This window comes from Corylus avellana, chromosome ca10 (genome assembly GCF_901000735.1).
Source record: "Corylus avellana chromosome ca10, CavTom2PMs-1.0".
Classification (NCBI taxonomy): Eukaryota; Viridiplantae; Streptophyta; class Magnoliopsida; order Fagales; family Betulaceae; genus Corylus; species Corylus avellana.
Genome location: NC_081550.1, coordinates 7,048,923 through 7,063,853, shown reverse-complemented (window position 1 = coordinate 7,063,853; position 14,931 = coordinate 7,048,923). Strand labels below are relative to the sequence as shown.

Sequence of the window (14,931 nt, the reverse complement as noted above, 5' to 3'; positions counted from 1 at the left end):
AAACCCATAAAAAACAGTCCACAATTTTTAAGAATACATTGTACGTGCTTTTTAAACAAGAAAATTCATATGACCATATATAATGCCCCAAACCCGTGAATTAAAACGCCCTACATCTTTCCCCGAAACTCATATTGTTTTCTAGAGTACTGTAGTGTCCATACGAGGAGAATGCGGTTTTAAATAGAGCTACGGATAATGTTTGCTTAATGGATACTAATTTTATTTTTTATATGTTGATTTAATATTTAATGTTAACATATTTATCATTTATTCTTTGGTTTCCTATTTTAATATATTTCTCATTCATGTTCTCTGTCGGTAAAAATTCTTAGTTCCATTCTTAGATTAGAGTGACTCTTTTGGTAGTACTTGTCTATTGAAAATTGCACATAAAAAATTTAGACGGTAAAAATTGCAAACACTTCTTTAAATCTACCTATGGCCTAACGTATATCTGACTATACTTTTAAAAAATTTCGTGAAATCACTGGACCGGCCATCACCTTAGATGGTTACTGTTGGCCTTTAAATAAACCAGATTAGCACTTCGGTCGGAGTCTTAACCAACATTTCTACTTATAATAATGCTACAAATACCACATAAATCGTTCTAATAAAACTAGTTTATGATGCATATGGGTGCCACAAACATTGTTAATTGGCAGAAGGTTGATCGAGTCAAAGCATGGACTTCTTGAATTTCTAGTTGGATTAGGTGGTGAACGTGCCTTGCACATGTTAATTAATCAGTTGTACTTAAAAATAGTTTTTTTTTGGGTAGTTGTAGTTAAAAAGTAGTTGATCATGCAATGATTTCGCTTTCCTTCAAATTTATTTATTTATTTAAAAAAAAAAAAAAAAAAAGTTATAGCAGTAGATTATATAGTTTTGAAAACAGTAGCTAGTCTCACCCCTTGAATGATGACAACTCTATAATCTAATCTAAAAATGTTTTGATCATATTTACTACTTGATTACTAAACAAAACTGAAAAAGGGAAAAAATAAAATTGAAATAAAAAAGGAGATAGAGTGGTAGTACCATTGCAATTGAATATTGAAAGATATATTTCATACGAGGAGGGCATGTGGGTAACAACCGGCAAATATTATACGTTTAGTAGGCAGAATGACTATTTCATTATGAAATAAAATAATTTTTGTTGAAAATAGAAAAAAGTGAAATGAAATAATTTTAAAATATCCATTTTAAAGCTTATGATTATAAGAAATACCCTAATACCGTGGCTATTATACCCTACTCTTTTTTTTTTCTTTCCTAATAAAAGTTATTATTAATTTTTAATAGTAAAATAGTCATTTCGCATACCAAATAATCTAAATTTTTGGAGAATCATTAGCTATATATTGCACAGTAATAAATTGGGTGGAAATTTGGTACAAAATAGACTAAAGAATCAACCAAACATGTTTTGTTTTTTTCTGTTTTTCTTTGAGAGAGAGAGAGGAGAGGGGTAGGTGAAAAGGGTTTCAACCTTCAAGCCAACCACATTTGATCTGAGGTTGCTTTAGGATTCAGAGACTCGACATAAATATGAATTGAGTAACAAAGGTAGTTCTATAAAGGTAACTCAATAACTCATTATGAGGGGTTTTCTTTTTTCTTTTTTTTTTGGGGAGATAAGGTTTTTTATTTTTTATTTTATTTTTTTTATGCTTATATAGTGAGGAAACAATGATAAGGTTGAAGTGACTTTGGAGACACCCATTAATTATTTAATAACTTGCTTATTACTATAATATACATTTTATATCATTTCCTCCCAAAAGAACCACACCACTTTTATCAGTTTATGTTGGTAACTTCAAGGACAATAAAGGTAAAATGTATTCCATTTGTTGGGTTCCTTTTTAGTTCCTTTAATTGTTGGATTAACATAAATTAAAAATTAAGCAATTATAAGGCAAGAAAAGGTAAATTAAGTTAATCATCCTTTTTTGGCACTTGGTGGTAAACAGTAAATCTCCTTTACCCTCTTCATGATTGAGACATGATGAAAAGATCCATGCTAACTGGATTTTTCAGATTCATAATTATCATTATTATGTAACACAAATTACTGCTTATTTTACCTGTTAATAGTAGTATAAGTTTGAATCTTTAACCTCCATCTCCCATTCAAATTTCATGGCCCATCTATTTAAACCAACGGAGTAGTTCTTTTAATTCAAAAAAAGTTCCATGTAAATGAAAGATGCCATTGGCAACTTTTAGATCAAAGGAATGGTTGAACATCTTAATAATGACTAAAATAAAATGTATATTATTGAGTAATTTCACAAATTAATTAGATGTTATATTTCAATTGTTTGACTCTAAACTAAAAATGAAAAGAAGAAAAAAAAAATTGACCGGAATTCATCTCCTATATATGGTTAATTAAAAATATAGCTGACAATTTTTGACACGACTGGTGAATCTGATACGAACTCAATACGAAATTAAAAAGTTAGGGTTGAAGAGTTTGACCCGTTTTAATTAAATGTGTTGGGTTAAGGTTGACTTATATAGTCTTATACCCATATTTCAATATGATCCGAATTCAAAATATGACATAATGGCATAAATTTTTTGACATGTTCTCGAAACCCGACACGAACCCAATACTTTTAGAAGGTTAGGACTAGGATTAAAGGGTTAAATCGGTTTAATTAAATGAGTCAGGTTAATGTTGACTTATATAGTCTTTAACACAACCTACCCCCAACACGTAAACGCAAATTTCCGCCCCTAATTAACACTCCTATCATAGAATGGCATCTTATGGAATGAAATTCCTTTTTAGAGAGGAACGAAAAGATACAATTACAAGCACCGCGACGTCGTTTCGGCACCACGTAACTTCTCCCCCACTTCCCGTTAGATTCAAGATTTGGAAACGTCACATGAATCACAGTTGTGTCCAGAAGACAGGGACACCTGACACGTGTCAGCACCGCCTCTAATCACCGAAATCTTTAGACGTTGGCGTTACGGCAATATTTATTAGAAGAAAGGTCCGCTTTGATTATTCGTAAATCGCCGCTCTTCCCTCCCTCCTGTTTTCTCTCTCTTTCTCTCTCGCTATAACTTTCTTCACAGTTAGGGTTTCGTTTCCTTTACTTCAAAACCAAAAGCAGAGAGGGCTTCACCGGTACGTTGTTCTTGATCTTGTAATTTTTCAGAATCAGAATCGTAAGCTTTAGAACGTGTGTTTCGGTTTTCTGTATTTAGGCGAATGTTTGGGTTTGGATTTGTGTTTTGTATTTGATTTTGTGTTTTTCTTCTTCTTATTTTTATGTGATTTGTTTGAGCTTTGATGTGGATTCAGTGTGTTATTCGATTTTAGAAACGCTTTGGGGTGGTTGCGGGGAAAATTGGAGAAAATAATGGAAAATATGAGTTTGACTTTCTTTCATGGAATTCTGGAAACTAGAATGTCTCAATGGAGTAGGGTAAATAGTTGTGTCAGGCTCAATTCAGCGGAGGCTGTTTCCATATTTGATTCAAAATTATGGAAAATCTGATTTGCCAGATTTTGTTTTATTTTATTATATTTCATTTTCTTGGCAACCAAACAGAGCGTTGAGAAATTGAATAGAATTTTAGTTGGATTTTTGAAATTCAGCTAGCTGCGTGGTAGATCTTTGCTTGTTAGGTACTGGAATTGAGAAAATATGTTACTTACATGATTTATAATTTTGACTGAACGTGTTAATTGGGGATTGAACGTCTTGGGAATGACCGACTGGTTTTTAATTGGTACAGACAGGATCGATTGCACCTGTGATTAATGCCGGGTGGATACCATGCTTGTAATTCGTTACCTTCATGTGGCTAAGATTGACGATGGTGATGATAAAGGTGATGAAGATGATGACCATGAGTGTGATGCATATGTGGTGATCCGATTTTAGAAGGCATCATCTGATTGCATTTCCTCTGAATAAATTCATTTTAAGAAGATGGGTTGACTGATTTTACTTAGTTTGGACAAATGGCTATTGCTGGTCTACACAACGTTTCTGTGCTTGATTCTGCATTCCTTAGGGACTCTCATTCTCAAGCATCAGCCCAGCAAGGTAACGAAGGGAGGGTCAGAACCCAAGGATCCTCGCTCCTGCAGATGTGGCGTGAGCTTGAGGATGAGCATGCGGTGAGTCGTGCCCAACAAGAAAGACTGGTCCAACATAGGAGTGATAGGTTGATTACTGACCTCTCAAGGGGACACGTTTCTGATAGTGATAGTAATGAACAAAGGGGTGACTGGGAGGTCATGAGTATGAGTGGGAGCGAGTATGGAACACTGTCTCAATCTCAAATTGACTTACAGAATGAACATGTTGATTCTAGAAATTTTAACTGTGAACGATCTTCTGATTTTGGGGAAGTTGAAAGGGAGAGGGTGAGGCAGATTTTTCGGGAATGGATGAACAGTGGTGTGAGGGAACGTGCATCAAATGTTCCCCATATGAGCAACAGCCACAGGGCAGAGTGGCTTGGTGAAACTGAGCAGGAGAGGGTGAGAATCATAAGGGAGTGGGTACAAATGAATAGTAGCCAGCAGAGAGATGCTTCTGTTGACAGTAGAGAAGAGCAAGCTGCTGACGTTGATACTCAAATTGAACGAATTCGGGATGGATTTCTTGTTAACCAGAATGGAGGCCAAAATGAGCATTCCCGGAGGGGCATTCGTCGATTATGTGGCAGACAGGCCTTGCTTGATATGCTAAAGAAGGCTGAGAGGGAAAGGCAGACTGAGCTTCAAGGTTTGTTGGAGCATCGGGCAGTATCACAATTCGCTCATCGCAACCGCATCCAGGTTAATTGCTGCAAAGTTTCTATGTTTGTGCAATTTATTTTTGTATCTTCTTTTGGTTCTACTTAGTGTTCCTGTTCTGTATAATTTTCTTAGTTGTACTGTGAAATTGGTATGAAATATTCGAGTTTGGACTAGATGTAAAATCAGTCAGGACTAGGTTCTAATGGTGGAATGCTTTTTTAGCGTGATATCAGAAAGTTCTTGGGGGTGATAGCCAACACTTTAGTGTAAAGATATCAATATGGACTAGATAAACCTGCAACATGCTCCAGTTAAGAGTGCCCACCTTGGATGCAAAAAGCCTAAAATAAATAACAGTGAGAGATATGGAAGTTGTTGATTTATTTCATTTCTAGACTTTTATTTTATCTCTGAACTTCCATTCGTAACAAACTTCTTAAAATTGTATATTGTTTCTTGCACAGGAGGAAGATCTTCCTCTCTACTAATCAAGAATATATAATGTCTTCTTGAAGGCATATGTTTTGTTGTCATTAGAAACAGTAGTCAGAGTTTAAACTAGGATCACATGCTTTGATACTATAAAACATTACTAATTATTCTAAAAACCCAAGTATATGGAAAATAGTGTATTTAATTACTTGACTATTTTTTTACAAAACATGATGTTCCAATATATGGTTTTTTCGTTTTTCTCTAAATGTGAGAGCTGATGCTTGGAAAAGGCTAGTTTGCATTGAGGATTTTTCCTTATTATATACATGTGTTGTATTTGTTCTGATTATTTGCTAGTTGAAGTGCTATTTTCTTATTTTGGCCTTATGTTTGCATATGAAGCATGGGAAAACTTTTGTGCATTTTGATATAACCTGACCATGTAATATATTTGTCCCCTTTTTTTTTGCAGTCATTGCTTAGAGGCAGGTTTTTGCGAAATGGCCGATCGGTTGACAATGAGAGATCTGCTTCCCTGGCAGAAAGTGAACTAGGCTTATTGAGGCAAAGGAATACTGTATCCGGTCTGAGGTATTTATTTATACCATAATCGTAACAAAATCTTGGTCATATGTTTGTATGTAGAGCTTGTCGTTTAATTTCTCTAATATATTCTGGTATGTTATTTTTCTGGTTTTTTCTTATCGGCTTTTGTTGTCAAGGGTTGCTTTAGAATTTTTTTTATTTGTAGTATGAACTTGCTCTGTATATCATCGTTTAGATACAACTATGCTATTGGAAGCTTGAAGGTTGGTTGTAGACTGCTCAAAGATTAATTTCTTTATATTATTGTTTGTGAGGATAAAAGTCCAGGATGCATATTTGGTATGCCATTACTGGCACTGGAAAGTTGTTGATATTCTCATTATTGATTGGACGGTAAAATTAACTTGTGGATTATAGATTTTCCTCCTAGCTGTGCTCTCTAGTCCTTCCCTTAAGAACCTAAACCACAATATTGTTTCTTTTCTATGACCCTGGAACAGAAGCAATGCTAGCTTCTTTCCTTTCGATCTCTTAAAGCCAAACAATGAATTTATGATGCTAAGTGAAGAAGTTCATGGAGAAAACCACTTACCTGACTTCTTTCCTTTATTATGCTTAGGGTGGTAGTCAAGTCAAGTGAAGCCAAGTTAAAAGTGAGAAGTAGTGAAAAGTATCTCTCTCTCTCTCAGATCGCTTGAAAATATCCATGTAACAATAGATTTGATTAAGAAACTTCAAGAGAACTAGGCATGTGTACCACACATATTAGGAACATGCTTGACTACAACCTTGTTGGAAGACACATCCCATTCCCTTATGAACTGTTAAATCATGTTCACTTTATCTGAAATTTCTATGGAACACAGATTTTCTTTGCATAATAATCTGGTACAGTTAACCAGATGCATCATTGATGTAGATGAATGGGGGATTTTATTTCCTTCCATGATCTAATGGATCTGCCATGCATTATTTTTCACAGAACCCCAGTGAATGATTTGATATGCCAGGATGAGGTAAGTCATACTGGTATCCTGGTAATGCTTTGATTTTAAAAAATGAGTAAAATACATTTTACCTCCTGAACTATCCATCCATTTGCACTTTGACCTCCAATGTTTAAAAAGTGACACTTGACCCCTCCAAACTTCCAAATTGTTGCAATTCGACTATTCTAACCCCCAACCTCCCCACAAAAAAAAATGCCCCATCCCAAGTTAAAATAAAAGAATAAAAAAATAAAATTTAAAAATTAAAGGGTGTCCGGTCTAGGGTGGCCGAAGCGACCCTTAGGCCCAACTGGGGTGACGGGGGGGGTCAAGTGTCACTTTTTAAACATTTGAGGAAATGGGTGGATAGTTCAGGAGGGTAAAATGTATTTTCTCCTTAAAAAATTCATTCATTCCTTATTCAGATAACTGAGAACAGTTTAAAGGTGACCTCCGTTGCCACACCTTCTTCACCTCTCTTCTGTATTAGCAGTCTACAAATTAACACTTTTATGAGTTGTCACTTTTACCCAGGAGCTCATAAAATTAATGAATGCTATACAAGTTACTGACTTTTTACAGTTACAGTTTAAAGTAGATTTTAAGTGATTAAAAAACTCTAGCTGGGATTTATAACAGCTCTTGATTCTCCCTGAAGTGGATGACTCATAATCTCAATAATCTTGGACTAGGCTCTTGGGAGTAGAAACTTTAGAAGCTTCTATTCAAATTTATGCTGCATCTTGTTAGTCCATATCAATAAATACTCGTTACTAATTTTTTTTATTTTATTTTTTTCCTGTGAGCTGTATTTTTGGTGTTAGGATGATGTTTCCTTCAGCTTCTTTAGGGCAGCAGCCATAGCAGTAATAATATAATGCACAGCCAAGCAACTGAGTGTTTATTAGAAATCTCAGAAGAAAAAACGTTTTCATGCTAATATCTTAGGATTACAGTATCATATATCTTGAGTTCAATATTGTAGATCATTTAGCTGATAGTCACCATATTAGAGCTTGTGTGAAATTGGGCATTGGAGGATTAGGTCTTGTCCACTTTCATAACATTATTAGCAACCTCCTTGCCAACATTTAGCCCAAGCATGAAACAGCTTTACACCTTGTTGACAGGATTTTGTTAGAACATATATAAAGAGATTTTATATACATGGGTATGATTCAACCATGTCTCTCAATTTTCTGTATGTACACAGATATAATAAGTGGAAATTGTTGTGCTAGAATTATGTCAAGAGCTGTCATGTGCACTGTGAGCTGATGGTTTCTTGTAGGGCCTTGTATCGTTCCAGATAGTGAAGCTCATTTGTAAGATAAAATTTTCTTTCTGGAATATATTCAAATTCTGGCTATATGTGTTGGACTCCTGTCATGCTCTCAAGATTGATAACAAGATTTTCTTGCATGGAGATGGAGTAGACTACAATCCATGTATTTAATGACTTTCTTGGGATTTATAATAAGAGCTGTGTGTATGTAGCATGCAGTTTTTGGATGCAAAGCACCTGTCTATGCATCTAATAACTATCTAATAATTTCTTCACAGACACATATTTTTAGATTATCATTTAGTTTTGGGATGTTTTCACTTGTATGAATAATGTCAAGGATTACTGTGATCATTGTTCCAATGTTAAATATTTCTTGTTTTATAGTTCATTTTGATTTTGGGTTTTTAAAGTTGATCGTATCTAGTCATTGCATTCATTATATCTTATCGCTGTTGCCTTTTCTGGCTCATGTTGCTCCCATGTGACTTTTTGTCAAATTGTGCTGACAATATCTTGCTTGTTGGAATTTTTTTTTTTTTTTTCTATTATTTATGTGCAAGTAAAGGTTGTTATTTTCACTTTTTGGCAATAATTATGGAACCCGTTTCTTGAATGTAGGGAAGGATTTTGCTCCAGATTGGACAATTCTGTATGTGGTCAAGTAAGCAGCAACCATTCTGATACCTCATCTAACAGTGAAGTTGATGCCAATAGTAATGATCAAACTCGAGCAAACAATGCACAGGATGCTCTAGATGAACTTAGTGAACAATCTGAACCTAATAATGTGGAGAGTAATAGCCACAGGTTATCAGATGGTAGCAATGATTTAGGGGATAATTCTGTTGAAGATATTCGATGGCAAGGGTCTAGTTCTCATGAAGAGGAGTGGCAGGAACAACTTTCAGAGAATGAAGTATCCCTTCAAAGCGGAGATGGTACTGGGCAAAGCTTGAATGGAAACTCTCTGGAAACTACTGCTAGTGAGTGGTCAGAAGCTTTGCTCAATGAATCAGGAGAACATAGTAATATGCAAGAAGCTGGTGAAGAAATTAATAGACAATCTGAGCCAATTATTGAGGAAAGTTCTATCCATGATTTATCCGATCATACTGATCATTTGGATGTAATTTGGCTAGAATCTGCTGCTCAGGCAGAACAAGTTATGGAAACTGGGGAAAGAGACTCACAACTAGCGAATGTTGAATATAACGAATGGAGTGACGGAATTACAGATTATATGGATGAAAACCGGCTGGGAATTACTTCTAACCACCAAGAGTTGGGGAATGAAGATATGGAACAGGCTCATCTGCAAGAAGTGCCAGAAGAGTGGCACGAGGATAATGGTTTTCAAGAGGCTGTGGAACATTGGTTAGAAGGTCCTTCTGATCAGGAAGCTGTTCCAGTTAGAGGGGTTGATACATTTTATTTTCCTGATGATGATAATGTTTACAATGTGGAACTCAGAGAACTCCTAAACAGGTATGGGATTTTCCACTGAAGGGCTTATGCACTAAAGTCCCATTAGATGATCAAGTTTTTTATTCGGGGACTTTTTGTTCATTTTGCAGGAGAAGAGTTTCTAATCTTCTTCACAGTGGTTTCCGTGAGAATCTTAACCAGTTGATACAATCATATCTGGAGAGACGGGAAAGTAATGCTCCTGTTGACTGGGAACTGCCTGGAACATCACCTTCTCGTTTGTCAGAAGAACAGGATCCTGGGCATCAGCGTGGGAATCAGAATGACAATCAGAGGGAGGCTGTTGAGAGTCCTCGACATGCTTTACCTTCCTCACCACCACCACCTTCTCAGTCACTCTATTATCCTGAGTTGCACCATGAAAACTGGCCGCAGCATGACATGCATCAACGTCTAGGATTTGTGCGTTCATCGTTCCATGATGTTTCTTTGAACTTGATCCCTTTTTCTAAATATATGTTTAAAAGTGAAAAACACATCAATCCACTTATGCTAGTTTCTTAATTTTTCATTTCTTTTCAAAAGAAATTATTATTATAGCACCATTTTTGCTGTAAACACCTTGAGTTATTGTCTAAAGTGTAGAAGTAGATGGATGTCGTATCTGACTAATTCTAATGAACAAGTTATGCACCATGGGCTTGATTGAAACTGTCACCTTAATTCACTGTGTAGTTGTAAGATTGAATTGAACCATGTCGCTCATTTCATGCAGGAGTGGGAGATCATTAACGATTTGCGAATTGACATGGCTAGGCTACAGCAGAGGATGAATAACATGCAGAGGATGCTGGAGGCATGCATGGATATGCAACTTGAGTTGCAGCGCTCGATAAGACAAGAAGTGTCTGCTGCCCTGAATCGATCCATGCTAGGTCTGTAGAATCTTGATCCATTAATTTTTGCTTTTCTCTATAATTTTTTTTTTTTTTCAATTCTCCTTGCCCTCCTAGGCTCCAAACCATTTTTTCATTCAGCTCAATGGGTGACGTTTCATGTAGAAATTCCAGAGAACTATGGCTTTTTTATTTTATTTTTTTTATAAAAATAAATTTGTGTGAAGTGTATTTAGAAGAAAAGATGCAATAGAAAAAGCTATTTTCTACAGAATATAGTCTTCTGTGGACGTCCATATTATCTCCATTTAGTCCCCTATTCTTTGATTCTTTAGCTAAGTTACCAAGAACCATTTAGTGCTAGCTGCTGGTTGCAGCGATGGTCTTGAATGTTTGCGAGTTGACCGTATTAAGTGCCATGGGTTTCTTGCAGGAATTTCTGGGGATAGTTTGCCAAAAGATGAGCCTCAATGGGATCATGTGAGGAAAGGAATCTGCTGTATATGTTGTGAAAGCAATATAGATTCTTTACTGTACAGGTAAAATTTAGTAAATTTGTTTGCCATTTGGATGTGGATTATACTTGTATTTGTTGCTCATATATAACCTTACACTGTTTTCTTTAAATATTTTCTTGTCACAGATGTGGACACATGTGCACATGTTCAAAATGTGCAAATGAGTTGGTCCAAAGTAGAGGAAAATGTCCAATGTGTCGGGCACCCATAGTTGAGGTGATCCGTGCCTACTCCATTGCATGATCTGGAGTAATTAAGAAATCAAAGTTGGATTAACAAAAAATAGAGTTTCAATTTCAGTTCTTGCCCCTGGACCTCTCCAGGTATTTTTTTTTTTTTTTAATCTTTTTTTTTTCTTCTGTTTTTTTTGTGGATTGTGCTATACGAATCTGAGTGTATGATGGAAACAACAATCGCCGTCTTTGATTAATTATTCTGACCTCAATAAAATTGTTGAGTGATAAATTATTCCACTATCGAAATTTCTTGGAAGGTGATATATTTCTTGTTGCCATACACCATTTCTAGACAACAAACTCTATTATAAATTTGTCATGCTGAATAGAAATTTCCTAAAACTGGTTTTTTTAATATAAATCTTTGTTTCCGTCTAAAAGCATAGTAGGAATAATTTTAAATTGTTGTACTGCTTGACCGACAAGATTGCAGCCGTGGAAGTTGTTGTGTTTTATCAGGCTGTTCTGTGGAAGAAGGGAAAAATGATTGCTTTAAAGTAGCAGGCTCCATTCTCATTTTCCACAAAGGAACTTTCTTTCTGGTCTGATGTGGAGAGTAAATGGAAGTGACAAGTTTGACAGATTGGCTTCTCCAACTGAAATGTAGGTTTGGTTGATACTAACCCCCTTTTTTTTGTTTTTTGGTTTTTAATTGTTGATAAGTAGGTTCTAGGTTTGGAATCAATGCATGTTGATGTAGTGAAAAATGAATTTTTATGTTCGATTCTTTTTATATTTGAGAAAAATAAGTTTTTAGCCAAAAACAAAACATGTAGTAGCCATTTAGTTTTGTGATTGATTTGAGTCGAAATTGGAAACTTCCAGCAAAAATTGCAAATAATAATAATAATAAACCCCAAGGGGTTGGCCCAAGTGGTGGAAGCCTTGGTCTTGAGGTATCATCCTTTCAAGGTTCAAGATTTAACACTTCATTGGTGCAAACAATCTTTTGGGACCACACTCTCTAGTGAAAAGTCAGCGATTTAACCAATTCTGTGTAGAGAAACTTTCGAATGTGCAGTGCACGGGACTGAGTTTTACTGCATGGGCGGGTCCGAAAGGCCTTGCCATGGAGATTTCCCAACATCAAAAATTAAAAAAAATAAAAATAAATAATAATAATAATAATAATAATAAATGAGACTCCGTGAACTTTATAACCATTTGCTGTCCGAACATGAAAATTAGTTGAACTTTCTGAAAAGAAATGTAAAGCTTCTTGACACGTCCATTTTGTCGTGTTTCAAATTCACTAGTATTTCGCCTCTATCTTCTCATAAATTTATTTGAAAAGCGAGTCACTTAATGGGAGTTTTTTAGTCAACAAGAAATACAAGTGGAAAGTTAAAAGTGGATTTTTGTCACTTTTAACAGAAGTTCTATAAAAAGACTCTTAAATATATACTTTCGAAGACATGAACGAAAACAGTCAATTAAATGTAGTAGTAAAGTTGACAATATATTATACGATATGAAATCACGATTAATAAACATATTCAATTCGTGTTACCTCGTTTAACCTACATACTCTATATAATTAAATTATAGTTTTACTCTTAAAACCCCTAGGTGTATAACCACAACACCCCTATTTTATCCCAAGTGACATCAACCCACTATCTTAAAGATGGCAAAGTAAATAGTCGGGCCTTCAACTATATACTCGGAACAATATAAACTTAAATTGACCAACTCTTTTACGGTCATTTAACAATTTTTCACTTGACTTTTTTTTTTCTTTTTTTTTTTTTTTTTTTTGGGATGTGCTCACACAAGGGAATGAGGATGGAGATTCAAACTAGTAACCTTCGCTTGGCGTGGTCTACAGCCGATTGAGCTACACTTGAAGACAGTTTTTCTCTTGTCTTGCTTACATCATATTTATTAAATAATTAAATATATAATTTTTTAAGATAAATAATAATTATACTTTTAAAAATTGAAAAAATAAATAAAAAAAAAATAATATCGGTGGAACATTATGTTTTGTTTTTTCCGTTGTCGTATTATAGTGATGATGTAGAAGTATAAACAAACAATCGGTGCTCACACAAAAGCCACCTATGAATTGATTTGACTGTAACGACAACTATACATCTATGTACGAAAAAAAGAAAAGACAAGTAATTCTTATGTACAAGCTTTAGAAACTCGATGTTCTTTGCAAGACACCGCCATCTCCCAACCTCGAACAACTACTGTTCCTCCTGACCCCAAAACTAAACGATCCCTCCACCCTCACCTCATTACACGCGTCACAGTTTCCCACCGTCGATCTTTCACCCGACTCGCTCACACCCTGATCACACCTCTCCTGTTTCACACCCTCACCACCACCCTTCACCTCACCGAAAAAGCGGGTCGACCGGCAGACCGGGCACGTCACGTGCGACGATAGCCACGTGTCGATGCATACGGGGTGAAACACGTGCCTGCAAAATGGAATGACTTTCACGGCCTCGCTCTCCTCGAACTCGCTGAGACAAATCGCGCAGTCGATCTGGCACTTGGCGTCCCCACGGTACGAGTACACCGGCAGAGCCCGAATTGTCGTGGGGTCCACCCCTTTACGCAGGTTCGACGCCGTTCTTTGCCGGCTAATTTGTCGCCGGCGACGAGATGTCTCGGCGGCGGGGTAGTCGGAGAGTTGGCGCAAGCAGTTGGAAAAGCAGCCGATTACGAAAACCGCGGCGAGGACCACGACCACAACAATAACCGCCCGTGTATGGAAGGGGACGGGGGTCTCCAAGGCGAATGGTAGGCCGGACGGCGGCGATGGAGCTGATGGGGTGGCAGAGGAGAGAGGAGGGATTGATTGGGTGACTAGTTTTCGAATGTGGGGCTTCATTCTTTGAGGAAAGCTAATCTTTGAGAAAGGGTTAATTTATCTGAAGAGAGGAAAATTCAAATTCAAAACAGTTGGGTTTTGTGCGGAAGAAGATTACTGTGTGCAGGTTATGGTTTCAATGGCGGCGGCAATTTCCGGGGGGGTGATTACAAGGGAATTTGGATAAGGTGGTATGGGATGGGCCCTATCCAGTATAACTTTTCTTTGTCCTTTTTTATTGGGATAAGGTTATTAGTTGTACTACTGTCATTAGTTTTTGATCCGGCCAAAAAAAGAGAAAATGAAAAGAAATTAGAATTGATATCCCATTTATGTAGCTTGGAATTCTGTGTAGGAGCTAATATTAGAGTATTTATTTATTATTTATTATTTTAAAAAAATATATATATATCACTTAACAAACTCTTTAACTAATATTGGATTTGGTTTATGTGTGGTAGTTGAATCTGTGATTAAAAAAAAAAAAAAAAAAAGGGAGAAATTTAAGAGCCTAAATTTAATCAAACTTTGACTAACTCAAACGTTGTCGTTTTTGAATCAAATGTTGTTGAAGTAGATATGCTTCCTTAGTTTTCTTTTTTGATGCCGTTTTGGTTGTAGGGAGCCAAACTAAGATTTTTTTTTTTTTTTGGAATGAATTAATGAATAAATATTATATATTTTTGTATTACATTATTTTATCTCATGTAATTGATATAATTTTGGTGGGCCCCTTTATTTGAGGGCCTCTCGGACCTCTAGGAGTAAAGATTCAAAAGGATTAGTCTAACCTAATCATATGGATTAAAAGGATTTAATATGAATAATAAATTTTTTAGCATGATTGCATAAAAATGATTTTTGGCCACGTGACGTTTATTGCATTATTAAGCATATTAGTGCATAGATAGATTTCATGGAAATCATAGTCTATGCATTTTTATTTTATTTTGAAATGATGCTAGACAATCATAGCCTATGCTTA

At 35.8% G+C, this 14,931-nt stretch overlaps 2 protein-coding genes across 3 annotated transcripts; one reads left to right on the top strand and one right to left on the bottom strand.

Moving 5' to 3' along the window:
* The first annotated feature begins 3,026 nt into the window (after nt 1–3,026).
* Nucleotides 3,027–11,803, top strand: LOC132163999 (uncharacterized). Of its 2 annotated transcripts, XR_009438347.1 has the most exons (9): nt 3,027–3,157; nt 3,772–4,825; nt 5,694–5,812; nt 8,663–9,529; nt 9,619–9,931; nt 10,245–10,404; nt 10,799–10,904; nt 11,009–11,206; nt 11,553–11,803. XR_009438347.1 is itself a non-coding variant. In XM_059574404.1 (8 exons), the coding sequence occupies exons 2-8, from the start codon at nt 4,001–4,003 to the stop codon at nt 11,124–11,126; spliced, it is 2,508 nt and encodes an 835-aa protein (XP_059430387.1). In that variant the 5' UTR covers nt 3,027–3,157; nt 3,772–4,000; the 3' UTR covers nt 11,127–11,359. The 2 variants fall into 2 exon arrangements, 1 of the variants encoding a protein (XP_059430387.1); XM_059574404.1 differs by lacking the exon at nt 11,553–11,803 and having other exon boundaries at nt 11,009–11,359.
* Nucleotides 11,804–13,126: 1,323 nt separating this feature from the next.
* Nucleotides 13,127–14,280, bottom strand: LOC132164401 (RING-H2 finger protein ATL57-like). Its single transcript, XM_059574910.1, has one exon. The coding sequence runs from the start codon at nt 13,965–13,967 to the stop codon at nt 13,263–13,265; it is 705 nt and encodes a 234-aa protein (XP_059430893.1). The 5' UTR covers nt 13,968–14,280; the 3' UTR covers nt 13,127–13,262.
* Nucleotides 14,281–14,931: the final 651 nt, after the last annotated feature.